We start from the raw sequence: 26,935 nt of genomic DNA, 5'->3' as shown, positions 1-26,935 counted from the left end.
TATAAAAGTACCACAGATTTGATCATTACCATCAAGGGCTGTTGCTCGGGTAACGGTGCAGGAATTGCACTTTGATCTGTACCTTAGACAGGCTACTTCAGGCTAGATAGCTTATCAGACACATGGAAACTTCTTCCACAGATTGTGTAAATCTTCAGAATACACTCTTATCTAAACTCAGTTGTATTGAATCGGTTTAAAAAGATGTTTCTGTTTATTCGTAAAAGAGTTCACGAAGACAGTGCAGGTGAAAGAGAAAGCAGGTAAGCAGAATATAAATCAGTGTGTTTAAAGTTACAATATGGAACAGCTCGCTTAAACAAGACGTAGCGCGGTTCCTAAAAATCTAGCGTTACACGCCCCCGACGTGCTGCTACAGCTGTTTAAATAACGCACCTGTAGCTTTTCATTGTTAACATCCTGACAACTTTTTTACACTTATAACTTTAAAGTATGTTTGAAAGCTTTTGAAGAATGGCCTCTCTAGTGCTATAACGATCCATGATGTGGCACTAAGAGAAAAACCGGAGAACTTCTGTTTTGTTTTGTTTTTTCAAACTAGATCATCGATAAGCAAAGTGTCTAAAATAATGTCTCTAGCTTTTTAAAGCCTTTTTATATCATTGTTTATGGAGTGTAAATAATAAGTGACTTGGTTTGTTAATGAATACCAGTTTTAATGAAGTAACCTAACTTAAATTCACTTCTGTTTGCCTGAGCAATGTAATGAAGACACAGTCTGTGATTGAGATGAGAAGTGATATTGCTCAATGCTATGTGGTTTGCAGTGAGAGCAATGTAATGAAGGCACAGTCTGTGATTGAGATGAGAAGTGATATTGCTCAATGCTGTGTGGTTTGCAGTGAGAGCAGTGTAATGAAGACACAGTCTGTGATTGAGATGAGAAGTGATATTGCTCAATGCTATGTGGTTTGCAGTGAGAGCAATGTAATGAAGACACAGTCTGTGATTGAGATGAGAAGTGATATTGCTCAATGCTATGTGGTTTGCAGTGAGAGCAATGTAATGAAGACACAGTCTGTGATTGAGATGAGAAGTGATATTGCTCAATGCTATGTGGTTTGCAGTGAGAGCAATGTAATGAAGACACAGTCTGTGATTGAGATGAGAAGTGATATTGCTCAATGCTATGTGGTTTGCAGTGAGAGCAATGTAATGAAGACACAGTCTGTGATTGAGATGAGAAGTGATATTGCTCAATGCTGTGTGGTTTGCAGTGAGAGCAATGTAATGAAGACACAGTCTGTGATTGAGATGAGAAGTGATATTGCTCAATGCTATGTGGTTTGCAGTGAGAGCAATGTAATGAAGACACAGTCTGTGATTGAGATGAGAAGTGATATTGCTCAATGCTATGTGGTTTGCAGTGAGAGCAATGTAATGAAGACACAGTCTGTGATTGAGATGAGAAGTGATATTGCTCAATGCTATGTGGTTTGCAGTGAGAGCAATGTAATGAAGACACAGTCTGTGATTGAGATGAGAAGTGATATTGCTCAATGCTATGTGGTTTGCAGTGAGAGCAGTGTAATGAAGGCACAGTCTGTGATTGAGATGAGAAGTGATATTGCTCAATGCTATGTGGTTTGCAGTGAGAGCAATGTAATGATGACACAGTCTGTGATTGAGATGAGAAGTGATATTGCCCAATGCTATGTGGTTTACAGTGAGAAAAGTAAATCAGTCGCTATGTAGTCAGAGGAGCTGAAATCAATTCATTAAATGATGTGACTCCACATAGTGTGAAACGCTGCAATGGAGAACGGTGTGGGAGTCTTTTTTGTCTGTTTTTTACATGGAGCGCAAACCCCGATAGATTATCATTGAGCTGGAGAGGAGCCTGTTTGTGAATGCTATTGAGTCAAACCCCATAGATTATCATTGAGCTGGAGAGGAACCTGTTTGTGAACGCTATGGAGTCAAACCCCATAGATTATCATTGAGCTGGAGAGGAGCCTGTTTGTGAACCATATTGAGTCAAACCCCATAGATTATCATTGAGCTGGAGAGGAGCCTGTTTGTGAATGCTATCGAGTCAAACCCCATAGATTATCATTGAGCTGGAGGGGAGCCTGTTTGTGAACGCTATTGAGTCAAACCTCATAGATTATCATTGAGCTGGAGAGGAACCTGTTTGTGAACGCTATTGAGTCAAACCCCATAGATTATCATTGAGCTGGAGAGGAGCCTGTTTGTGAACGCTATTGAGTCAAACCCCATAGATTATCATTGAGCTGGAGAGGAGCCTGTTTGTGAACGTCATTGAGCTGGAGAGGAGCCTGTTTGTGAACGCTATTGAGTCAAACCCCATAGATTATCATTGAGCTGAAGAGGAGCCTGTTTGTGAATGCTATCGAGTCAAACCCCATAGATTATCATTGAGCTGGAGAGGAGCCTGTTTGTGAACGCTCTGGAGTCAAACCCCATAGATTATCACTGAGCTGGAGAGGAGCCTGTTTGTGAACGCTATTGAGTCAAACCCCATAGATTATCATTGAGCTGAAGAGGAGCCTGTTTGTGAATGCTATCGAGTCAAACCCCATAGATTATCATTGAGCTGGAGAGGAGCCTGTTTGTGAACGCTCTGGAGTCAAACCCCATAGATTATCATTGAGCTGAAGAGGAGCCTGTTTGTGAATGCTATCGAGTCAAACCCCATAGATTATCATTGAGCTGGAGAGGAGCCTGTTTGTGAACACTGTGGAGTCAAACCTCATAGATTATCATTGAGGAGAGGAGCCTGTTTGTGAACGCTATCAAGCTTCTGATATTTAGACTCAAGCCTGTTCATGGGTCCAACACTAACACCCTCTGCAGCTTGAATATTTATGAATTACAAACTAGTGACTTTAATAAAATTACAATCAGCACTTTAAACTAGTAGAGCTGAATAACTCTGAGCACTCTGTCGAGTCACTGTCACTCCTACTGGCCGGGTGGCAGTTCTGCCTCCTCTCATTGGCAGGCTATGGAGCCTGCAGCCTTAATACAATGATGTTAATGAAAAACATGTAAATCCAAAACGAAACGAGAAAGTTGTATACTTTTTGGCTCTGGTTTGGGAGCTGCTAAACCCCATTGTCAGTGATGTTTTGGGTTTCAGCACACCACACACTGAGAGCCATTTCAACCAGCTTCTCTCTATAACCCTAACCCATGCACTGCTCCACACACTGAGAGCCATTTCAACCAGCTTCTCTCTATAACCCTAACCCATGCACTGCTCCACACACTGAGAGCCATTTCAACCAGCTTCTCTCTATAACCCCAACCCATGCACTGCTCCACACACTGAGAGCCGTTTCAACCAGCTTTTCTCTCTGAAATTGGTTTATTCTTGTACTTGTATCAATACTTCAAAGGGTTTCAACTAACCAAGCTTAGCCCTGGTTTCTGTTTCTGTTTGCTTTTAAGGTTAATGTAAATGTTGTGGTTAAGGTACACAGAATATCCATTAACTGGGATTGATTATGGGTACCATTGAATGTGTGGTTGGTAGTGCACAGGTGTAGAGGTGAGGCAGTAATTATAAACAACAGTCCAAAAAACAATTCAATGGTCAAAACAAAGCTTTCTTATTGCTTTTGAATAATGCAACTGACTATACAGTCAAAACCATGGGGTTCAGTCCTTTAAAACACCTACACGATCACCAGTGCAGCAGTGAGTGCTCCGGGTGCAAGTGGTGTTGTGAGCAGTGAGTAACAGTGCAGCACAGTCCCGGTTTGATGCTGGCTGAATAGGGACAGCTCCCAGACATTCTAGCCGTCTACAAATACAAACACAGACAGCAAAACACTTAACACCCACTCTCCTTATTCACTACGACCGTTCTCTCAACGGGTCCTTTCCTTTCCATAGCGAAGGAACAGATCACTGGTGCCACTTCCCATAACTACCCTCCGTCCACTTCCTGGATGGCCATGCTTCCGGCTGACCCTGGAATGAACTGCCCAGCCATCCATTCCGGGGGGCTCTGCTCCAGTTATGCAGTGCCCTCGCAGGTCGGGAGGGAGATTGTTGATTAGGATTCATTCACTCTCTGTCACAGTACCACACTATTCTGTGATGCTCAATTCAGCTTCAACACTCATCTCACCCCATCTCTGCAGTGCATAGTGTGTATGATAATATCCACAGTATTGAATAACTGTAGTATCCAAATGCAGAATAGTGCAATAAGCAAGCTCAGACTAAGCTTGTTTTCATTACAGTGTTTAGAACGTGTGTCATCATTGTGACGCATAATGCAGGTACTGCAAAGATGCCTGGTAAGCAAATAACAACAAGAAATAATGATCACTTCACCAGTTCTAAGTGATACACAGGCAGACTGCTGATAATCACATCACTAGTTCTAACTGTGATACACAGGCAGGCTGAAATGTAAATGGGATCCTTTTTTTTGTGAAATACCATGTTGTTATTATTCTAGTGATGATTTTCACCTGCAGAGCTCCTATGATTTCTATATAATCCCATATGAGGCAGTCCATGTTTAAGGTGCAGTTCAGAAGTGTGACTTTGTGATTGATATTGTCACAGTTTAACATGGAAACTGACTGAGCATTCAGAGTGCATCTTTCACGACTGCCTGTATATTTGTTTCAGTGTTTATAGCTCTATTACACTATAAAGTGGGGTGTGTTTAGCAGTGCTGGTTCAATGTACAAAGCGCAGCACTGCTGAAAGTGTTCAGGATTATTCTCTTCTTAGAGCAGCTCAGCCGTTGAACAGACAGTTGCTAAATGCAATAAAAACAGGACTTTTGATGTCTGCGCCCGTTGTGTAAAGGCAGTCTGTGGAAACTGCACTGGTAAAGTTTTTAAGCCTTTTTTCTGCCTAGATTGTACTTAGAAAGCTGTAATAGAACTCTGAACATACAGGCAGAGCCCTGTCTCTCAAAGCGCTTTCACGTTGCATAAGTTATGTGATACTTTTATAACTGGTTATTTATGTTTTATAATTGTATATGTGCATACTGCTTTCTACACCTGTTTACACGGAAGTTTATTTTATTACAGTTTGTCATGTTTATGATATGTGCTCTTTATTAAAACAAATAAGAATAAAGATTCATTTTTGAGTAAATACGGTGTTTCTGCTCTGAATATGTTAAGTATGACGTTCATGAAAACAAATATTAAGTTGTAATTTCATTCAAGTAGTCGAGGGAAAAATACAGGCAGGAAAGCCACGAGCCAGGTAGGAGTCGAACCTACAATCTTCTGATCCGTAGTCAGACGCGTTATCCATTGCGCCACTGGCCCTTGTGTTGATGAAGCGCTGTTAACACTAGTCCTGCCATAGCCGGTTTTTGAAGAGCTTTTGCAATTCCAATTTAAATTTCTCCGTGTATGTGAATATCTCGTGCATCTGTGTTCTTAACTGTTACTAAATATTTTAATTAACTACCCACTCTGTGCTTCAGCTGCAGAATTGTAAACATCAATAAGTTATAAGCACTTGCATCTTCAAACGCCAGATACGCAGTTTATGTGGCATATTGAAATCAATACAATATAACCTACAACTTAGTCTGGGCTTTGTAATTAAAACAAATTCGTTGTGAAATAATATATTGTAATCCTGTTGAGGGCTTGAAACACTGATGAAAGTCATTCTACACAACATATATATTATTGGTATTTACACTACATTTCTCAGGCAGAACTACAGTGCCAAACTGAGCGTGAAGGTGCAAAAAAATAGTGTTCTAAGCTCTTTGCACAGATGATTGACCATCGGGAATGATGCTAAACGAAAGCCAGAGACAGTTGCATTTTACAACGCTATGAAGTACGGTGTGGATATACTGGATCAAATGGCACGACAGTGTTGTGTTGTATTTCTTTTTGTTGTAAATAAACACGGCGCCGCAGTGTGCTTTTACACAGTGTGCTTGACTTCCTGGCCTGACGTCGCTGCCCCGGCTACACTGTCACAATGCTGTTAAAAACTGGAGCAATAGCTGCCTAGATACCATGCAGGATATTGTAAACATCTGGTTCATGGACCGTAGAAACGAACTGAAGGCACTTGCAAACTGCATTGTGCACACTGGTGTTCCACCCTACAGATCACTGAAGATGACAACAGTCCCTCAGATCTCAGTCTGTACTGAGTGAATTGTGAACACCCTGTACAGATCACTGAAGATGCCTACAGTCCCTCAGGACTCGCACTCTACTGAGTGAATTCTTTTTTAGTAAAGGTGTAACTAAAGCAGTTTTGAAGGCAGTTGGAACATTCAACCAAGAAGCATCTCGATGAATGTGATCCGTAATATTAATAATCTGATTACAGAGTAAGTTCGGTTTGTTTGAGTCAGACATCTGTAACTAAGAGATCTTTACCATTATTTTCCAGGGAAATGAAGATGAGATTCCTGGGGAGGACCTGTCTCATTGTCTTGAGTTTGCTACCAACTGTTTCTACACAGAGAGGTGAGAAGGACTGTAAAAATTAAACCGATCCACTGAGATGCAGCATCTTATTTCCAGGGCCCTGTCTATAGCTGTCTGCATCGATGTATGGGTCACAGAACTTGGCTAATAGCTCTCAGCTATTTCTAATACTAGAGTCCTGTTTTGAAAAGCAAAGTATTTGTTTGCAGTTGCTTTACCTTGTCTTTCTCAGGTCGATGGACTGTCGTTGGCTCTAATCAGCCTGTCATCGCTTATCCTGGTGATGATGTCATCCTGCACTGTCACATGTCACCCAGAGTCAGTGCTGTGGACATGGAAGTGAGGTGGTTCAGGGAGAGATTCGACAGGCCTGTTCATTTATATATAAACCAAAAGGATCGGCTAGAAAAACAGGACAGAGCTTACCAGGGCCGCACTGCTCTCTCTCCCTCTGCACTGCGGACAGGCGATATCTCTCTGAGTCTGAGAAACCTCCAGTCCTCTGACAAAGGCATCTATAACTGCTTAGCTGATGATGGAAGCTGGAATGAAGAAGGACAGACTGAAGTGATAGTTGCAGGTCAGTAATGTTTGATACACAAGTTGAACCTCACCACTAATGTTTGAGCAGTTATTGTCTCTTCATTAGAAAACTCACCACGGCTGTGTGACGGGATCCACTTCAACCCTGAGCATATTACTATTGAAATGTTTTATATATTTAAAGCACGCTGTTTTGTGCTTGTTTTTGTAGCAGGGACGGGGTTAAACTTCCCCATCCACGCTAACCCCGTACAGAATGTGACTGTCTCCAGATGGATTAATTCATTTGGAGACGGTCACGTGTATATAACCTGCAGCTTTGGCTGAGTGTGTGTTCGGAGGTGGAACGAGGGTCGGGAGGTAAAGCAAAGTAAAGCTTATTAAATATAAACAATTGCTACCCTTGCTGGTTACACTCCAGCACGATACTTGTTTGGTTTCATGTTTGTTTTGTTTGTCTGTTTTGGCCAACATGCCATTTGTTTTGAGTAAGTGTTTTTTGTTTAAACCTTTTTGTTTTACAATAAACCAGCACATCAGCGCATTTACTCATATCCCAGCACTGTTGTCTGTGTCCACTGTCTTCTGGTACTGAAGTCACCACCAGCCACCCAGAGGAGTGTTTTGACGCTATGACCAGGTCGTCAGGTCATCTGGTTTCGCAATGCGAACACTGGACCTAGTGCTCATGGGTGCACTGAACCAGTGAGCTGGGTTGTTGGCACACAGGACCAGGTTAAAGGACGTGGGGGCCCTACACTAACCCATATTTTGGGAGTCTGATGCATATTATGGCAACTGGTGTTATTGGCATATTGATTAATCCAGCCCTGCGTTGGGGACAGAGGGTGTGAGCGGAGCGAAGCAGTGAGCAGACAGCCAATTGTATATAGCGTGGGGGAGTGGAGCGCAGATTGGACATTTCCAGTTTTATTTTTCTTAAATACATATTCTCCCATGGAGTTTGCACATTTTTTTTAAAAAAAAGGTAATACATACCTTTATAGCAGCAGAATTACATATATAAGAAAACAAAAAACCTGCTCATTGATCCCTTCTACGGACAAGTGGTAGCATTGCATTCAATCGAACAAAACCGTGCAGTTTAGCAAAAAAAAGGGAATAACTTTTCTGTCCTTTTACTTTTTTATTGTAGTGAGAGAAACAAACACTATAGACTTAAACCATTCTTGCCTGCTGCAGATATCCACATTTGTATTTCTTTCAGCCTCCCACATTGCACACGTTTACCTTTACCCACCTTTCTTTCTAAAATTCCAACCCCCAAATGAAAAAGGAAAGTTTTTAAAATTTAAGCCTGAGCATGGAAACCCTAAACAATCATAGCAGTGGCAGCATTAAAGTGCCCCATCAAATTATCATGTAACTAATATCATAACTACTTATAATAAACTTATTATGGCTTTAGCGAACATGTCTTGTTCCTCCTGGCACCATGACAATCTCTGTCTTGTCACGTAGGCTCTTTTGCAGTCTACTTCAAAGCATGACTAAATATGGACATTTCCGGTCCACCTTAGACCCCCTTAACAAGCTGTGTGATGAAGACTGAAAGAGGAAGAGAAGCGTCCAGACTACATAAATGTATTTCTTGATTTTAAACATTATGGAAAATAAACTTCAAACTACTTATTACATTGCTGTGATCCCCTTTTAAGTCACACAGGCTAAGCAAACCCATGTACAGACAGCTCAGAGGTTAATATATAAATTGCATAAGATGTAATTTTCCCACCACAGATACTCACAGGACTGGATATGAGAGCACTGACACAGTAACTCATAATATAATACAGGGAGCTGGGATACTCACAGGACTGGATATGTCAGCACTGACACAGTAACTCATAATATAATACAGGGAGCTGTCAGCACTGACACAGTAGTTCAGTCTATAAGTCTATAAGACAACACAAGGAGAGCAGACCTGGCTGGTGTGTCTATCTGTGTGTGTCTCACTGTCTCTATTCTCTGACAGTCTATCTGTGTGTGTCTCACTGTCTCTACTCCCTGACAGCTCTGGGGACCCAGCCCTCAATCTCTATAGATGCTACACAAGGAGAGCAGACCCGGCTGGTGTGCAGATCAGAGGGGTGGAGCCCTGAACCTGAAGTGATCTGGAGAGACAGGGATGGAAACGATGTGACATCACTGTCCAAAACAACAGTGCAGAGGGACAGTCAGGGGCTCCTCAGTGTCAGCAGCTACATCAAAATCAAACAGCAGTCCAACGTGTTCTCTTGTCTGCTTAGAAGTAGAACACCAAAACCAGATGGGGAATCCAAACTCCACATATCCAGTGAGTATCACATCTTTGTGGATTGAGCCTGACTGACAATGACCATATTTTACAGTCACTATGATGGGCTAGTCAATATCTGAATCAAACACATGAACTAGAGGACCAGTCAATATCTGAATCAAACACATGAACTAGTGGACCAGTCAATATCTGAATCAAACACATGAACTAGTGGACCAGTTAATATCTGAATCAAACACATGAACTAGAGGACCAGTCAATATCTGAATCAAACACATGAACTAGTGGGCCAGTCACTATCTGAATCAAACACATGAACTAGTGGGCCAGTCAATATCTGAATCAAACACATGAACTAGTGGACCAGTCAATATCTGAATCAAACACATGAACTAGTGGACCAGTCAATATCTGAATCAAACACATGAACTAGTGGACCAGTCAATATCTGAATCAAACACATGAACTAGTGGACCAGTCAATATCTGAATCAAACACATGAACTAGTGGACCAGTCAATATCTGAATCAAACACATGAACTAGTGGACCAGTCAATATCTGAATCAAACACATGAACTAGTGGACCAGTCAATATCTGAATCAAACACATGAACTAGTGGACCAGTCAATATCTGAATCAAACACATGAACTAGTGGACCAGTCAATATCTGAATCAAACACATGAACTAGTGGGCCAGTCAATATCTGAATCAAACACATGAACTAGTGGGCCAGTCACTATCTGAATCAAACACATGAACTAGTGGACCAGTCAATATCTGAATCAAACACATGAACTAGTGGACCAGTCAATATCTGAATCAAACACATGAACTAGTGGACCAGTCAATATCTGAATCAAACACATGAACTAGTGGACCAGTCAATATCTGAATCAAACACATGAACTAGTGGACCAGTCAATATCTGAATCAAACACATGAACTAGTGGACCAGTCAATATCTGAATCAAACACATGAACTAGTGGACCAGTCAATATCTGAATCAAACACATGAACTAGTGGACCAGTCAATATCTGAATCAAACACATGAACTAGTGGGCCAGTCAATATCTGAATCAAACACATGAACTAGTGGGCCAGTCAATATCTGAATCAAACACATGAACTAGTGGGCCAGTCAATATCTGAATCAAACACATGAACTAGTGGACCAGTCAATATCTGAATCAAACACATGAACTAGTGGACCAGTCAATATCTGAATCAAACACATGAACTAGTGGGCCAGTCAATATCTGAATCAAACACATGAACTAGTGGGCCAGTCACTATCTGAATCAAACACATGAACTAGTGGGCCAGTCAATATCTGAATCAAACACATGAACTAGTGGGCTACAGAGCATGTGAGTGAAGTGGAGCGCTCATAAACGCTGCTCTTCGCTCTCTTCCTCTTTGAAACCGCTCGCTCCAAGGCTCCTCTCCGGTGCTTCTAATTCTGCAGCCAGCTCCACTGCTAGTGTAAATCGCTTCCAAAATGTAGAGATGTGTGAACCGGTTCCTTTGAAATCGGGGACCTGGTTCCTGCTTTGGTACTGACGAACTGGATACAAATATCAGGGATCCGGTTCCAGTAAGTACTATTATATTTTCAGTAAACATGATTATTAAAATAATTTCTTTCAAATTCTATTTTTATTATTATTATTATTATTATTATATTTATTTTCCTGGAGAATAATTCAATCTCACTTTTACATGAAGTGATGAAAACGCTTTGTGTTAAGTGAATCTTCTGCACCTCGGTGTGATCATTCGCAAGACAACCCCAAGCCGAACACTACACGATTTCAGCGATCTAAAAAAGTAATTTAACCTCAAGCTGATGGGATCATTTTTTGACTTGGGATCCTAGCATACACTGACCGTTTTGCACATACCGTGCAATTAAAGATTTTTTTAATTGTATGAGCTTTGTGAAATTTGCAGTTAACATGGTTCATATACAAGCACACGATGGCTTTCGCTGCTGTAATAAAACTCTTACTTTGCAAATTGGATATTATTTTGTTTACTTTCATCATGCACGGTGATTTCATAGATTGCACAATATTGTCAAAGCATCGCAAAAACTGCATCGTTTATGGATCATATCTTCTGTGTACAGTGGCAAATATTTTTCCTTTGCAAAAAATTGCTTGTCGTGATTGCACTTCGCTCAGACACTCCACGCTCCTAGTAAAATGGTCCCGCTCCACTCCGCTCACATGTTTTGGTGGGCTAGACAATATCTGAATCAAACATTTTGGTGGGGTGGGGGTTATGGGCAATCATTCATTTTGACTCTCAGGGGTGTGGCTTAGTGTTGGGAGGGGTGTGCGGAATGCTCACTATCAGGGGTGTGGAATGCTCACTATGAGGGGTGTGGTCAGTGTTGGGAGGGGTGTGTGGAATGCTCACTATGAGGGGCGTGGAATGCTCACTATGAGGGGTGTGGTCAGTGTTGGGAGGGGTGTGTGGAATGCTCACTATGAGGGGTGTGTGGAATTCTCACTATGAGGGGTGTGGTCAGTGTTGGGAGGGGTGTGTGGAAAGTTCACTATCAGGGGTGTGCTCAGTGTTGGGAGGGGTGTGTGTGTTCCAGTGTGTTGAGCTGCTGTGTTGTTTTCCAGGGGATTATTTCCCAGGAGTCTGTGGATGGAAGGTGGCTTTCTTCTTGACTTTAGCTCTCAGTATTGGAGCCATTCCTCTGCTGGTGATCCAATGGAGAAGAATGGATGGTATGAACTTTATCATTCTCATGAGGCATTTGATATAGCTCTGTGCATTTTAAACATGTCAAACAGGATTACAATAATATGGACTGTTCTGTTTTTCTTCTAGCCATGGAGAGAAAGTCTGAGCCTATGGGTAAGTAGTACATAAATAAAAAGAGATCTGAGCTTGCCTCAGTGTCCACAGTTGCTTTATCCTGGCAGGAATTGATGACAGTGAAACTCAGAGCTTGCTCAGCTGATCTTAGACATTCCCGTTGTTTGTTTATGTCAGACTTGAAAAACTTAACTCATACAGATAGGTTGTGGAAAATGGCAACAAAATTAAAATGACATGGTCTGAGACTGCTGGATATTCATTATCAGAGTCCTCCAAAGTTAAGAAGGTTTTTAATTCTCTCAGTTCGTACAAACGTGATAAAACTTTTCCATGGGAAAGCCAGCATACTTCCATGGGCAAAAGCAAAGTGTGATGTTCTGCTCTCATATCCTCACACAACAAGGAGAAAAGACGACTTTTCAAAGGCTGTGCTTTTATGAGTTCACGATATTTATTGCTCTTTCCAACACTAAAGAGAGTTCTTCAGGCAATGTTTTGACCACAAGTGCTTCCTGGTCCAGAAAACAGTGGGTCACCAGTGCATCAGTGCTTTCTTCTTTGACAAGGTTTACAAATCCTTTCACCTTCCTCGTCATTGAAGCAGCCCCATCTTTGCAAACACTCAGGCAGTTAATGTAACTTGTTGTGTTTTTTATAGTGCATTTTAATCTGTGCTGGAGCTGAAATAACCACACACTGTTCTGTGTGATTCATTTTTTTCTGCGCTGGAGCTGAAATAACCACACACTGTTCTGTGTGATTCATTTTAATCTGCGCTGGAGCTGAAATAACCACACACTTTTCTGTCTGATTCATTTTAATCTGCGCTAGAGCTGAAATAACCACACACTGTTCTGTGTGATTCATTTTAATCTGTGCTGGAGCTGAAATAACCACACACTGTTCTGTGTGATTCATTTTAATCTGTGCTGGAGCTGAAATAACCACACACTGTTCTGTGTGATTCATTTTAATCTGTGCTGGAGCTGAAATAACCACACACTGTTCTGTGTGATTCATTTTAATCTGTGCTGGAGCTGAAATAACCACACACTGTTCTGTGTGATTCATTTTAATCTGTGCTGGAGCTGAAATAACCACACACTGTTCTGTGTGATTCATTTTAATCTGTGCTGGAGCTGAAATAACCACACACTGTTCTGTGTGATTCATTTTAATCTGTGCTGGAGCTGAAATAACCACACACTGTTCTGTGTGATTCATTTTAATCTGTGCTGGAGCTGAAATAACCACACACTGTTCTGTGTGATTCATTTTAATCTGCGCTGGAGCTGAAATAACCACACACTGTTCTGTGTGATTCATTTTAATCTGTGCTGGAGCTGAAATAACCACACACTGTTCTGTGTGATTCATTTTAATCTGTGCTGGAGCTGAAATAACCACACACTGTTCTGTGTGATTCATTTTAATCTGTGCTGGAGCTGAAATAATCACACACTGTTCTGTCTGATTCATTTTAATCTGTGCTGGAGCTGAAATAACCACACACTGTTCTGTCTGATTCATTTTAATCTGCGCTGGAGCTGAAATAATCACACACTGTTCTGTCTGATTCATTTTTTAGCTGCCCGATATCGTAATGAGTGCCTTCGTAAGGAAATTGGTAAGAATTGTTTCTATTTTCAGAATTACCAAAATGCCTGTGCCTGTGTTAGCTCTCCTTCTGTCTGTGTGCCTGTGTTAGCTTTCAATCCTTCTTCCTGTCTATGCCTGTGTTAGCTTTCTATCCTGCTATCTATCTGTGTTAGCTTGCTATCCTTCTATCTGTGTAGTGCATTTTTAAAAGTGTGTTTTATTTGAAATTAATTTGCGTGTATGCAGTATGCCTGTCATTCCTACATTAACCCCACATCATAACATCTTTCATTTTAACAGTAAACAAAGTGAAACCCCAGGTCTGCCTTTTTGCTCTCGAAAGCCTAGAATTAAAAGTACAATATTGAAAACATTGATTGATAATGAATGCACATATATTTATTATGTTTGACATATGAAATGTGTACCCCTAACTAAATAAGCCTACTAATGTACAGCTTTTATTTAATTAAGAAGGAACTACAGGTTTGTTATAATGTAATTAGTACATTTTTCTTTGTCTTCCTTCACAGCATGTTTATGTCTCCTGATAAGTGCATTTTGATTGGGTTGTATTACGTTGTTGTCTGTCTGTTGCCAGCTTGTTGATTGCAGGCCTGTCTCCCGTGTGACCACAGCAAACTGCAAGGCGACACGCAGGCAGCAGATGTGTTCCTCTTGTTGCTGTCGACAAAAGTTGCCTGTGTGACCAGGCCTTTAGACTGGTGGTTGTTATGCTACTCAAGTATACATTTGATAAATTATAATAATGTTTTATTTTTTATTTATTTGGCCAATAAATCCAAATTATTGTGATAATTGCCAGAAGATAAACAGTAGCTGAAAATGTCCTTATTGTCCAACCCTAAGCTACCCAAGTAGCCATTTTCATCACAAGTCCTGGTTTAGAACATACCCTGCTCATACTGCTAGCTTGTCACTGATATGGCAGAGAAATCAGAAGGGAAAGAGTTTTTAGGGACCAGTGAAGTTAGGTTGATATTGGATATTGGATATTGACAGACAACTTCATATGACTGGATTGAGTGACATTTTACAACTTTTGCAAATTATATAGTGACAACTCTGGAAAGGTTTGGTGTGTTTGTCACTTCTCTGGACCTTTTACACTGTCCTCTAGCACAAAAGAAAGTCAAACTTCCAGGAAAGCAAGTTAAACAGGATGGTACCTGTGTGTTTATTATTTACAATACTTCAAAACACCCAAAATAAACAAACAAAAGCCTAACTCCTTAATAGAGTACTAACTATAACAGAAAGATTCCCTAACTAACAGTCCGGGCAGCTAAGCTGCTTACCGGCTCCAAATACCAGGACTCTTTTCCAGCTAACTCTCCAATTCTCCAACTCTCCTCAACCAACAGGTTGACCCTGCCCTTTTTAAAAGGCTCCCAATTGTTTAACTGATGGCAGCTGTTCAATCAATTACACAATCACCTTGTCCAATTATGCCATCTAACATGGCCTCCTGGGAATTGAAGTCCTGCTGCACCAGATCGGCAGGACTACATTTCCTTAAAATGGATACAGACTGTGCATAATCCGTGGTCCAAAATATCGGCCCTCAACCACAATGCCCCACACTTCATTACAATATATATATATATATATATATATATATATATATATATATATATATATATATATATATATATATATATATAGTAACAAGGTAGGCAGGGGGTTAAAATCCTCCCTGCCCGTGTGTTTTGGTTAACTGTTTCATTGTTAATTATCGCCTGCACCTGGCCATTATTGTAAGTTAGAGCCAGGTGCAGGGTATTTAAAGAAAGCAGACAGTCTCTTCGAGGAGGCTGCTGTGTTGAGAGCCCGATTTTGAAGGTGTTTTCAATCGTACAACAAAAAAAAAAAAGGTTCTGTGTGAAGCCTTTTGTTTTCACATTTAAAAACTGTGTTTTTGTTTCAGCCAGTAAACAGCTGTCCGGCTTCGTTAGAGTAGATTCCTGACGAATGTTCAGTTAGTGCTCTGAAGGAGCTACGTGTTTGTTTTGTTTTGATTTATTTTGTATCATTAAAAGTGCGTATCAGCGCTTATTCTCTCAAATCCTGTGTCTGGAAGAGAAAAAGAACCCGAGAGAGCCTGTGTGGTGAGTCGCCGGTTTTATATATATATATATATATATATATATATATATATATATATATATATATATATATATATATATATATATATATCAGTGCCTTGCAAAAGTATTCAGACCCTTGACCAATTCTCTCATATTACTGAATTACAAATGGTACATTGAAATTTCGTTCTGTTCAATATTTTATTTAAAACTCAAAATCAATTATTGTAAGGTGACATTGGTTTTATGTTGGGAAATATTTTTATAAAAAATAAAAAACTGAAATATCTTGCTTGCATAAGTTTTCAACCCCCACACATTAATATTTGGTGGAGCCACCTTTCGCTGCAATAACAGTTTTAAGTCTTTTGGGGTAAATATGTACCAGCTTTGCACAGTGTCGGAGTGATTTTGGCCCATTCTTCTTGGCAGATTTGCTCCAGGTTGTTCAGGTTGGTTGGACGACGCTTGTGGACCGCAATCATCAAATAGTGCCACAGATTCTCAATGGGATTGAGATCAGGACTTTGACTGGGCCACTGTAGGACATTCACCGTTTTGTTCTTGAGCCACTCCAATGTTGCTTTGGCCTTGTGCTTGGGATCATTGTCCTGCTGAAATGTGAATTTTCTCCCAAGCTTCAGTTTTTACGCGGACTGAAGCAGATTCTCTTGCAGTATTTTCCTATATTTTGCTCCATCCATTATTCCTTCAATTGTAACAAGATGTCCAGTCCCATGCTTCACAGTAAGGGTGGTGTTCTTTGGGTGATGCGCTGTGTTGGGTTTGCGCCAAACATAACGCTTTACATTTAGGCCAACAGGCTACAGAATCTTCTGAATGGTTTTTTGCATACTTTAAACACAGCACATCACCCAAAGAACTCCCTGGCCAAATGAAGAAAAGTAAAGAAATTGTCAGTAGTGACATTTTGTCCTTTGCTCAAGTACGACTCCATCAGCCTCAGTACAATGCTGTCTCCCAGTCTCTCACCAGCAGGGCACGTTTTGTCCTTTCCCAGGTAGGGGAAACCATTTACAAGGTATTTGGAATCCATGTCAACTGCAAACCAGAATTTGATGCCAAACTTGTATGGTTTGTTGGCCAGGTACTGTGTCCAGCGACAGCATGCCTTTGTGGGAAGCAGCTGCTCATCTATGGTGATGTTAGGTCCAGTCTTATAGCAAGCAATGCTATTTGTGATGAAGCTGTCCCAAACCTCTGATGCCATGGCAAATTTGTCAGGCTGCTCTTCTCAAATCAAAACATATGAGTCTCAGGATTTCCCAAAAGCAATTCCATGACATTGTTTCCTTGAAGAAGAGAAGACCCCACTCTTGTGACCAGTAGCTCTCTACATAAATGATTTTGCCTGCATATGCGCCACGCACATACAGGATTGCAATGAAAGCTTGTAATTCCTCAAGACAGTTCCCAGGGGTCAGCATTCAGTACCCGCTGTGCCTCTGCCACGGTACAGCGCTGTGTGTGAAGCAGCAGTTGCATAGAGATGAAAAACAAAGATGCACTGAGTGGGGTATCTATGTTTCGTTTTGCGTGCAGAATTGGGCCTGAAGCTTCAGACAAAACATTTTCTGATGTGCGTTTTCTCAAAGCCTCATCACCGGGATAATTTTCCAAAGTGTCCCGTCTTTGCTCGTCTCCTGAATTACTCTTGGAGAAGCCGATGCAGCAGGGGTAGTTGTCCTTGGTGCTGAAGCTCCAGATGAAGCTGCAGGGACAGCAGCTGTTTCTCCAGCACTGGATCTGGATCTGCCACGGCGACGACCTCTCACTCCCTCCCTGGTCGGCACTTGTTTTGTTTGACCTGCAGGTAAATCCGGCTTGGTATCCTCACTTTCACTGTCGGAACTGCTGGTTTCACTCACAACGCCATCAGAATATCCTTCAGTCAAATCTGGTAACAGTTCAAGCACTTCTTCCATATTCAGTACTCGTCTTTGAGCCATCTTCTCAGTCAGTATACAGATGATAATGAACTGGAGTGCCCACAGCAGAGTCTAATAAACGCTAACACCAGCCAGCCTGTCTCCAGCCCTACACGTAATACAAAAGAATTAGCATACATGATCAAGAGATGACTGATCACAACACCTGGGTTTGCAATGTTCTCAAGACTGAATTAGTTAGAAACTTGCTGAGCTGATCCAGAGGACAGGCAGACGAGAAAAAAGAGAAGCTATATCACACTGTGTTGTGATTCAATGTGTATTTTGTGACAACTGATAATAATAATAATAATAATAATAATAATAATAATAAATATGATGTGTAGAATGACTTTCGTTAGTGTTTCAGCACTCAACAGGAGTATGTAATACATTCTTTCACAATGAATTTGTTTTAATTACAAGCCCAGACTAAATTGTAGGTTCTATTGTATTGATTTCAATATGCCACATAAACTGCATATCTGGCGTTTGAAGAGGCAAGTGCTTATAACTTATTGATGTTTACGATTCTGCAGCTGAAACACAGAGTGGGTAGTTAATTAAAATATTTAGTAACACTTAAGAACGGACATGCACGAGATATTCACAGACGCGGAGATATTTGAAGTGCAGAAGAGGCTGTGCTGGTGCTAGTGTTAAATTGTTTGACTTGGCAGTTGTATGTGTGACATGGGAAAACTTCTTACTGCAGAAACACTTCCTGTTATTGTCAGTAATATTACAATAAGCTTTCTTTATTTCCTTTACAGCAAACATCGCCATATCTGTACAACATGGAACATTATCATTGATGTGAAAAATAGAGATTTGGCTGTTTTTTTTAATACATACTTCATAATTACTTGAAGTAATGTATTTTTAAACATTTTAATTGTGTAATGTAGTTATTATTTGAATGTTATGTTTTTTGTAAATTATTTTTTAAAAAGTAATTTTAAAGCTATCATTTTTCCTCAAGTTTGCTCTTTTGAAAAGACCTTTGAGGATGTCTCTTTGGTTCACAAAAGGCAAACTTTCACTTGAGTGAAGATGATAATGAGGCCACTCGTCATTGAAAATTATAATGAGACCATTCCCCAATGAAAATTAAAATGGCAGCACAGGCGTGAAAGCAAGTACCAGAATCGCTTCAAAACTGGGTCCGCGGGGTGAATCTAGCCCTATTCCATGTGTGCATGCAGTCCATGTCTCTGCTGGACCTGCTCAAAGATATCTCACATCAGTCCCATAGACTAGCTGCTTAATACAGAGTGTGATGTGTTACTCAGTGTTATTCAATAGAAGATTTCACACCTCACTGTTCAGAATGTAATCCAGCTTTCTTCTTTTCACAGAGTCTATGAGGTCTGTCCCTAAATCAGGTACGTACATTGTGTGTAAATCCACAGCCTGACTCACCCCAGCACAGCCCTGCTGGTTAGTGTGTGCTACACATCTTCTGAACTGTAGAGAGCACAGGAGGAGTGATTGTAAAATAATGCTCTCTTTATTTCTGTGTTCTAGAATGGAAGTGGATCCTCAGTTCAGCAGGTATGTGTCTCGTCAATGGATTCTTTTCACAGTGGAGGGGAAAAGAACAGCAAGGAGCCCCATCTCACTGTGTTACATCTGTATTTACATTCTGTCCCATTTAAACCTCTGTGCACTTCCAGCACAGCTACACCAGCCTTGTGTGCCTCCCAAAGGTAACACTGAAAAGGAGAGGAGAAAGTGTGTTAGTTATAATGCCCCAGCTTGTGAACTCAACGTGAAGTAAAGATCACATGTAGACACTGCAGGGGTCCATATGTTACACTTGTACATACATCTAGAGAACTACTGATATGATTGTGATGAAACTTGGTACAGACAATCATCAGTACACATTATTAAGAGTATTACAATCTGGATTCTGTCTTTACTTCTGTCTCATAAGTGCACCCTTTCCTCTATCCTTCTCTTCTCTCCTCTCCTGTTCTTCTCAATGGGGATGCATATACATGCCCTCCATAAGTATTGGGACAGTGAAGTCAAAATTGCTATTTTTGCTGTACACTCAAGCAATGTGAAAATATGAGTAAAAGAAGAATGAGGCAGAAGTACAGAATGTCACCTTTTATTTCTGGCGTTTTCAATACATACCAGCTAAGAACACCAGCACCTTTAGAATTCCATTCCCCCATTTTATGTGGGCATAAGTACTGGGACAATTCAAATTAAAGCAAATATAAGAATAATAAAAGTTAGTATTTAGTCACAGATCCCTTGCATGCAGTAAGAGCAGCGAGTCTGCCACCCATTGGCATCAAACTCTTGGTATCGTCCTTTGAGATGCTTTGCCAAGCCTTTACTGCAGCCATTTTCAGCTGTTGCTTGTTTTGGGGCGTTTTCTGACTGTTCCAGAGGCAGCCATGCATGCCCATGCCATGACACTACCTCCAGCATTCTTCACAGATGAGGTGGTATTCTTTGGATCATCTGCAGTTCCTTTTCTTCTTCACACTTTTGCCTTTCCATCACTTTGATAAAACTCTGTTCCAGAACCGTACTGGCTCATCTGTACTTTTTAGAAAATTCTAATCGGGGCTTTGTTTTTGGTACTGATCCGAGGTTTACATCTTGCATTGTTTTTGGTGCTGATCAGAGGTTTGCATCTTGCAGGGTAGCCTCTTTGAAATTCTGCTGCCCAAGTCTTCTGTGAAGAGTAGATTGTGACACTTTCACCCCAGCGTTCTGGAGATTGTTGATGATTTCACTGACACTTGTTTGAAGGTTCACAGCTCTGGTCACTGTTCTGTCATCAACTGTGTTTTTTTCCTTGGCCGACCTGGTCATTGCTGATTGCTGAAGACACCAGTCATTTCTTTCTTTGTCAGAACGTTCCAAATTGTTGATTTGGCTATGCCCGATTTTTGTCCTATGGTTCTAATTGAACCATAGGACAAATTGCTTGAACCATAGGACAAAAACTGCTTTGTCGCAGTGGTTCGGGGCTTCCTGGGCAATCACAAGGCTGAAAACTATGTGGAGCTTGTTGAGACTCTGGTGAAGAACTACGGCACAATGGGCTGTAGGATGTCCCTCAAAGTCCATATCCTTGATGCTCATCTTGATCAATTCAAGGAGAACATGGGAGCGTACTCGGAGGAGCAAGGCGAGCGCTTCCACCAGGATATACTGGACTTTTAACGCCGCTACCAAGGACAGTATAACGAGAACATGATGGGAGACTACATTTGGGGGCTGATTTGTGAAAGTGATTTACAGTATAATCGTAAATCCCGAAAACTACTCACTTCTAAATCTTTTGTAGTCATTTTTGTATTACTTTAGTATAAATACATGTTAATTTGGATTCATATGTTGTTTTTTTCTGACTTTATGTGAAAGAAAAGACACAAATTCACCCGTTTTCTCATTGGAAATAGGTACATTTCAAAATATCACTGTCCTGGTCACAAAAGCAATGTTTGTGGGGAATAATAGCCATTTTCTATACTTTTGAGGCATAAGCAATTAGGAAATAACACTTACTACCCAGGAACAAAAATTCTGTTACATAGTGATCAATGCAACAGGAAACACCTGATCAATTAGAAACACCCGTGAGCCAAATGTCCCAATACTTATGCCCACATAAAATGGGGGATGGAACTGAAAGTGCTGTCATTCTTAGTTGGTAAAACATATTGTGACCTTGCGGCTCACCACACAGGCTTGCATGGGTTCTTTTCCCTTTAAAGTAAAGACCCAACACTCAGGATTGGAAGGAACAGCGCTCATGCGCACTTTTAATAAACAAAATGAAATAAACAAACAAACACCTATCTCCTATTTGGAGCACTAAACACATGCAGGTCCCTGACTAACATGCAGGACAGTTATACTGTTTACCCGACATATAACACCAAAACAAAACACTAACACAGATTTTTATAAAACCAAACGAATGTTTTACACAGACCTTCACTCCTTCCAGTCAGGCTCTACACTCCACAGCAGCAGCCCCAGGCAGACTGACTGCTTTCCTTTTATATCCTGCACCTGGCTCTAATTGTAAATAATTGTCAGGTGCAGGTGATAATTAAACAATTAAACAAAACAATTACCTTGGCAGGGAGGCTTTAACTCTGTCTCTGCCATAAACAAACCAGGCTCATCTATTATTCTTCATAATACATGGATACCCTTGTGATGCTAATATTAAATAAGACGAGGTTCAGTTGTACAGTTGGGTTTTTTTTAAACATAGCAGTGCTGTACAGACTTTCTATGTCGTTATCTGTTAGTGCTTCAGCTTTTTTTTTAACATTCTCATTTTGTTGATCATTAATGAACATTTCTGTACTGTGGGTGTTGTCGAGTGATTGAAAACGAGACACATTTTGTGTTTGAATTGAAAGTGATGGTCTCAAGGTGTCGAATGGGTCAAAGTTCAAGTATATTTTGCTCTGGGCTCTAAGTGGCATGCTCTGTACTGTTTATTTTGGCTCATTATTACAGTTAAAGTTTTAACTACCCAGCTGCTTATCCATCGATTTTCCACTTCGACTGCATGCGAGACCAAATTTGTCACTCCAATGAGAATAGTGTATATGATGTATCTGTGCTAGATAAAGATGTTCGCATTGAGGAGGGTTTGACTTGCATCTGCTTTAAAATCTATCTCACAAAAAATAATTTCTAAAAAGTGATATGCCTGCACAAGTATTATAATGCTGCCATTGTAAAAATAAAAGGTGTTATGTGGTGACCTATATTGTAATGCTACAATTGTAAACACATTGTTGTTATTTCAGTTCTATTGAAATACTGTATTTCCGTTTATCATAATCACAATAAAAAGTGTGTATTTATAAATATAGCAAAACTTGTTTTGAAAACTGTCCAAATTGCTTATTTGAGGGCTAAGTATGAAAAAGCATTTTTAACATGGAAATCGCCAAAATAAAAGGGAAGCTGGGTAGTAAATTTACAGTATTTAAACGTTTTTTTTTGTTAAAGTAGTTTTTGTTAGCACCCATTTTTGTTTAGGGGGTGCTAATTAGCATTTTCTTTAATTAGCTATAGCGTTGGCCATACCCCCGTGAGTAAGCCTGATCTTATCTGATCTCAGAAGCTCAGCAAGGTTGGGCTTGGTTAGTACTTGGAAATCAACTGGAATACCAGGTGCTGTTTGACAGCTGATATAGTCCCCCTACTGGGGATTAAATAGAACTAGTACTACTACTAATAATAATGTCTTCTCTCTGCTCCACAGCTGATGTGACTCTGGACCCTGATAACGCACACCCCCTGCTCACCCTGTCTACGGATGGGAAACAAGTGAGAAGGGGAAAGATGAGGCAGGATCTCCCTGACAATCCAAAGAGATTTGATTACAGATCTTGTGTGCTGGGCAGGGAGGGCTTCAACTCAGGGAAACACTACTGGCAGGTACAGGTGGGGGAGGATACAGACTGGAGATTAGGAGTCAGCAGAGAGTCTGCCCAAAGAAAGGGGGGGTTCAGCCTAACCCCCCAGCTGGGTTACTGGACTGTGAAGTGGTATGGAAAGGAGTTCATTGCTGATGCTGCCCTTGCGACCCACCTCCCCCAGAGCCTGAAGCCCCAGAAGATGGGGCTGTATCTGGATTATGAGGAAGGGCAGTTCTCCTTTTACAATGTGGAGACCAGATCTCACATCTTCACTTTCACTGACATGAAGTTTAAACCCAATGAAAAACTCTATCCATTCTTCTATACTTGGGACAACAATATAGATCTTGTGCTTGAGTCCCCTGTTACTAAAGTCTATGGTGGGGGAGCGCTTAGAGGGTCCCTGTTACTACAAACTTAACCCTATCCCTGACCCTGTCAGCGCTGGAGATTAAACATGTGGTTTACTGGAAACTACCCCATACTCCATCGCTAATGCCTGATCCCTACACGCTTATAAACACATGTTCATCATCTTACAAAATCTTACTAAATACTACACAGCATGAAACATGTGATATCTACCATGACCCTGTAACCACATGATGTTTTTAAGCCGATGTTTGATTGAGGTCTTGTTTGCAAGTCCTTACCTGTGGCAGAGGTGAACTTGAGACCCTCCAGTTATGTTTCAGAACTCTGCTTGTGCACAGCCTCCTGTTGGTGTGGGAACAATTTAGCCGTACTGTTTTATGTAAGTTTGTGTCCTGCATGCACCGCTTACCTGTGGTGATGTGTCTTGAGTATGGGGTCATCTATGTTTCTTAAGCGTTGCTTGTGCACAGCCTCCTGTTAGTGAGGGGAACAACATCAGTAATAAAAGTCGCTGTGGGGAAGCGCCCCAATGCACGTCTATGGGGATGTTGGGTTTTGGTAAAACTCAGAGAGAGAGAGATGTAGACAGCAGTGTGTCCTGATAGCTCAGAGAGAGAGCGTGTAGACAGCAGTGTGTCTTCTGATAGCTCAGAGAGAGAGAGAGCGTGTAGACAGCAGTGTGTCCTGATAGATCAGAGAGAGAGAGCGTGTAGACAGCAGTGTGATCTTCTATAGCTGGGACAACAGAGAGCTTGTAGACAGCAGTGTCCCCTGTTACTAAAGTCTATGGTGGGGGAGCGCCCAATGCAAGTCTATGGGGAGGGGGGGTTTGGTAAAAACACAGACATTAGGTAATGATGAAAGGTAATGTTTAAATGTAGGGACTATGGCCCTAAATAAACTGAATAAACAATCCAAAGATGCATTGAATGATTGATATACATCTAAAATGTATGAAAAAAAATCCCCCTACGCTGGTAGTTTAGTCTGATAACTCGGAGAGAGAGAGTGAAGGCAGCAATGTGTCCTGATAGCTCAGAGAGAGAGAGCATGTAGACAGCAGTGTGTCTTCTGATAGCTCAGAGAGAGAGAGCGTGTAGACAGCAGTGTGTCCTGATAGCTCAGAGAGAGAGAGCGTGTAGACAGCAATGTGTCCTGATAGCTCAGAGAGAGAGAGCATGTAGACAGCAGTGTGTCCTGATAGCTCAGAGAGAGAGCGTGTAGACAGCAGTGTGTCTTCTGATAGCTCAGAGAGAGAGCGTGTAGACAGCAGTGTGTCTTCTGATAGCTCAGAGAGAGAGAGCGTGTAGACAGCAGTGTGTCCTGATAGCTCAGAGAGAGAGAGCGTGTAGACAGCAGTGTGTCCTGATAGCTCAGAGAGAGAGAGCGTGTAGACAGCAGTGTGTCCTGATAGCTCAGAGAGAGAGAGAGCGTGTAGACAGCAGTGTGTCCTGATAGCTCAGAGAGAGAGCGTGTAGACAGCAGTGTGTCTTCTGATAGCTCAGAGAGAGAGAGAGCGTGTAGACAGCAGTGTGTCCTGATAGCTCAGAGAGAGAGAGAGCGTGTAGACAGCAGTGTGTCCTGATAGCTCATAGAGAGAGAGAGCGTGTAGACAGCAGTGTGTCCTGATAGCTCAGAGAGAGAGAGCGTGTAGACAGCAGTGTGTCCTGATAGCTCAGAGAGAGAGAGCGTGTAGACAGCAGTGTGTCCTGATAGCTCAGAGAGAGAGAGCGTGTAGACAGCAGTGTGTCCTGATAGCTCAGAGAGAGAGAGCGTGTAGACAGCAGTGTGTCCTGATAGCTCAGAGAGAGAGAGCGTGTAGACAGCAGTGTGTCCTGATAGCTCAGAGAGAGAGAGCGTGTAGACAGCAGTGTGTCCTGATAGCTCAGAGAGAGAGAGCGTGTAGACAGCAGTGTGTCCTGATAGCTCAGAGAGAGAGAGCGTGTAGACAGCAGTGTGTCCTGATAGCTCAGAGAGAGAGCGTGTAGACAGCAGTGTGTCCTGATAGCTCAGAGAGAGAGAGCGTGTAGACAGCAGTGTGTCCTGATAGCTCAGAGAGAGAGAGCGTGTAGACAGCAGTGTGTCCTGATAGCTAGCTCAGAGAGAGAGAGCGTGTAGACAGCAGTGTGTCCTGATAGCTCAGAGAGAGAGAGCGTGTAGACAGCAGTGTGTCCTGATAGCTCAGAGAGAGAGAGCGTGTAGACAGCAGTGTGTCCTGATAGCTCAGAGAGAGAGAGCGTGTAGACAGCAGTGTGTCCTGATAGCTCAGAGAGAGAGAGCGTGTAGACAGCAGTGTGTCCTGATAGCTCAGAGAGAGAGAGCGTGTAGACAGCAGTGTGTCCTGATAGCTCAGAGAGAGAGAGCGTGTAGACAGAGTGTGCTGATAGCTAGACAGCAGTGTGTCCTGATAGCTCAGAGAGAGAGAGCGTGTAGACAGCAGTGTGTCCTGATAGCTCAGAGAGAGAGAGCGTGTAGACAGCAGTGTGTCTTCTGATAGCTCAGAGAGAGAGCGTGTAGACAGCAGTGTGTCTTCTGATAGCTCAGAGAGAGAGAGCGTGTAGACAGCAGTGTGTCCTGATAGCTCAGAGAGAGAGAGCGTGTAGACAGCAGTGTGTCCTGATAGCTCAGAGAGAGAGAGCGTGTAGACAGCAGTGTGTCTTCTGATAGCTCAGAGAGAGAGAGAGCGTGTAGACAGCAGTGTGTCCTGATAGCTCAGAGAGAGAGCGTGTAGACAGCAGTGTGTCCTGATAGCTCAGAGAGAGAGAGCGTGTAGACAGCAGTGTGTCCTGATAGCTCAGAGAGAGAGAGCGTGTAGACAGCAGTGTGTCCTGATAGCTCAGAGAGAGAGAGCGTGTAGACAGCAGTGTGTCCTGATAGCTCAGAGAGAGAGAGCGTGTAGACAGCAGTGTGTCCTGATAGCTCAGAGAGAGAGAGCGTGTAGACAGCAGTGTGTCCTGATAGCTCAGAGAGAGAGAGCGTGTAGACAGCAGTGTGTCCTGATAGCTCAGAGAGAGAGAGCGTGTAGACAGCAGTGTGTCCTGATAGCTCAGAGAGAGAGAGCGTGTAGACAGCAGTGTGTCCTGATAGCTCAGAGAGAGAGCGTGTAGACAGCAGTGTGTCCTGATAGCTCAGAGAGAGAGCGTGTAGACAGCAGTGTGTCCTGATAGCTCAGAGAGAGAGAGCGTGTAGACAGCAGTGTGTCCTGATAGCTCAGAGAGAGAGAGCGTGTAGACAGCAGTGTGTCCTGATAGCTCAGAGAGAGAGAGCGTGTAGACAGCAGTGTGTCCTGATAGCTCAGAGAGAGAGAGCGTGTAGACAGCAGTGTGTCCTGATAGCTCAGAGAGAGAGCGTGTAGACAGCAGTGTGTCTTCTGATAGCTCAGAGAGAG

The 26,935-nt window shown here is 41.8% G+C and overlaps 1 protein-coding gene and 1 non-coding gene across 2 annotated transcripts; one reads left to right on the top strand and one right to left on the bottom strand.

Moving 5' to 3' along the window:
- Positions 1 to 114: 114 nt before the first annotated feature.
- On the top strand, positions 115 to 23,593 carry LOC121306274 (butyrophilin subfamily 2 member A2-like). Its single transcript, XM_041238016.1, has 10 exons — positions 115 to 263; positions 6,391 to 6,467; positions 6,661 to 7,008; positions 9,010 to 9,291; positions 11,895 to 12,002; positions 12,106 to 12,132; positions 13,685 to 13,723; positions 19,111 to 19,137; positions 19,280 to 19,306; positions 23,016 to 23,593. Exons 1-10 carry the CDS (start codon positions 205 to 207, stop codon positions 23,591 to 23,593), a joined length of 1,572 nt encoding a protein of 523 aa, XP_041093950.1. The 5' UTR covers positions 115 to 204.
- On the bottom strand, positions 5,219 to 5,291 carry trnar-acg. The gene has a single exon. It is a non-coding gene; the product is annotated as a tRNA-Arg (tRNA).
- Positions 23,594 to 26,935: the final 3,342 nt, after the last annotated feature.

The sequence above is a fragment of the Polyodon spathula genome, chromosome 47 (assembly GCF_017654505.1).
Source record: "Polyodon spathula isolate WHYD16114869_AA chromosome 47, ASM1765450v1, whole genome shotgun sequence".
Classification (NCBI taxonomy): domain Eukaryota; kingdom Metazoa; phylum Chordata; class Actinopteri; order Acipenseriformes; family Polyodontidae; genus Polyodon; species Polyodon spathula.
The sequence above is the reverse complement of the archived record's forward strand: the minus strand, read 5'-3'. Positions and strand labels throughout refer to the sequence as shown.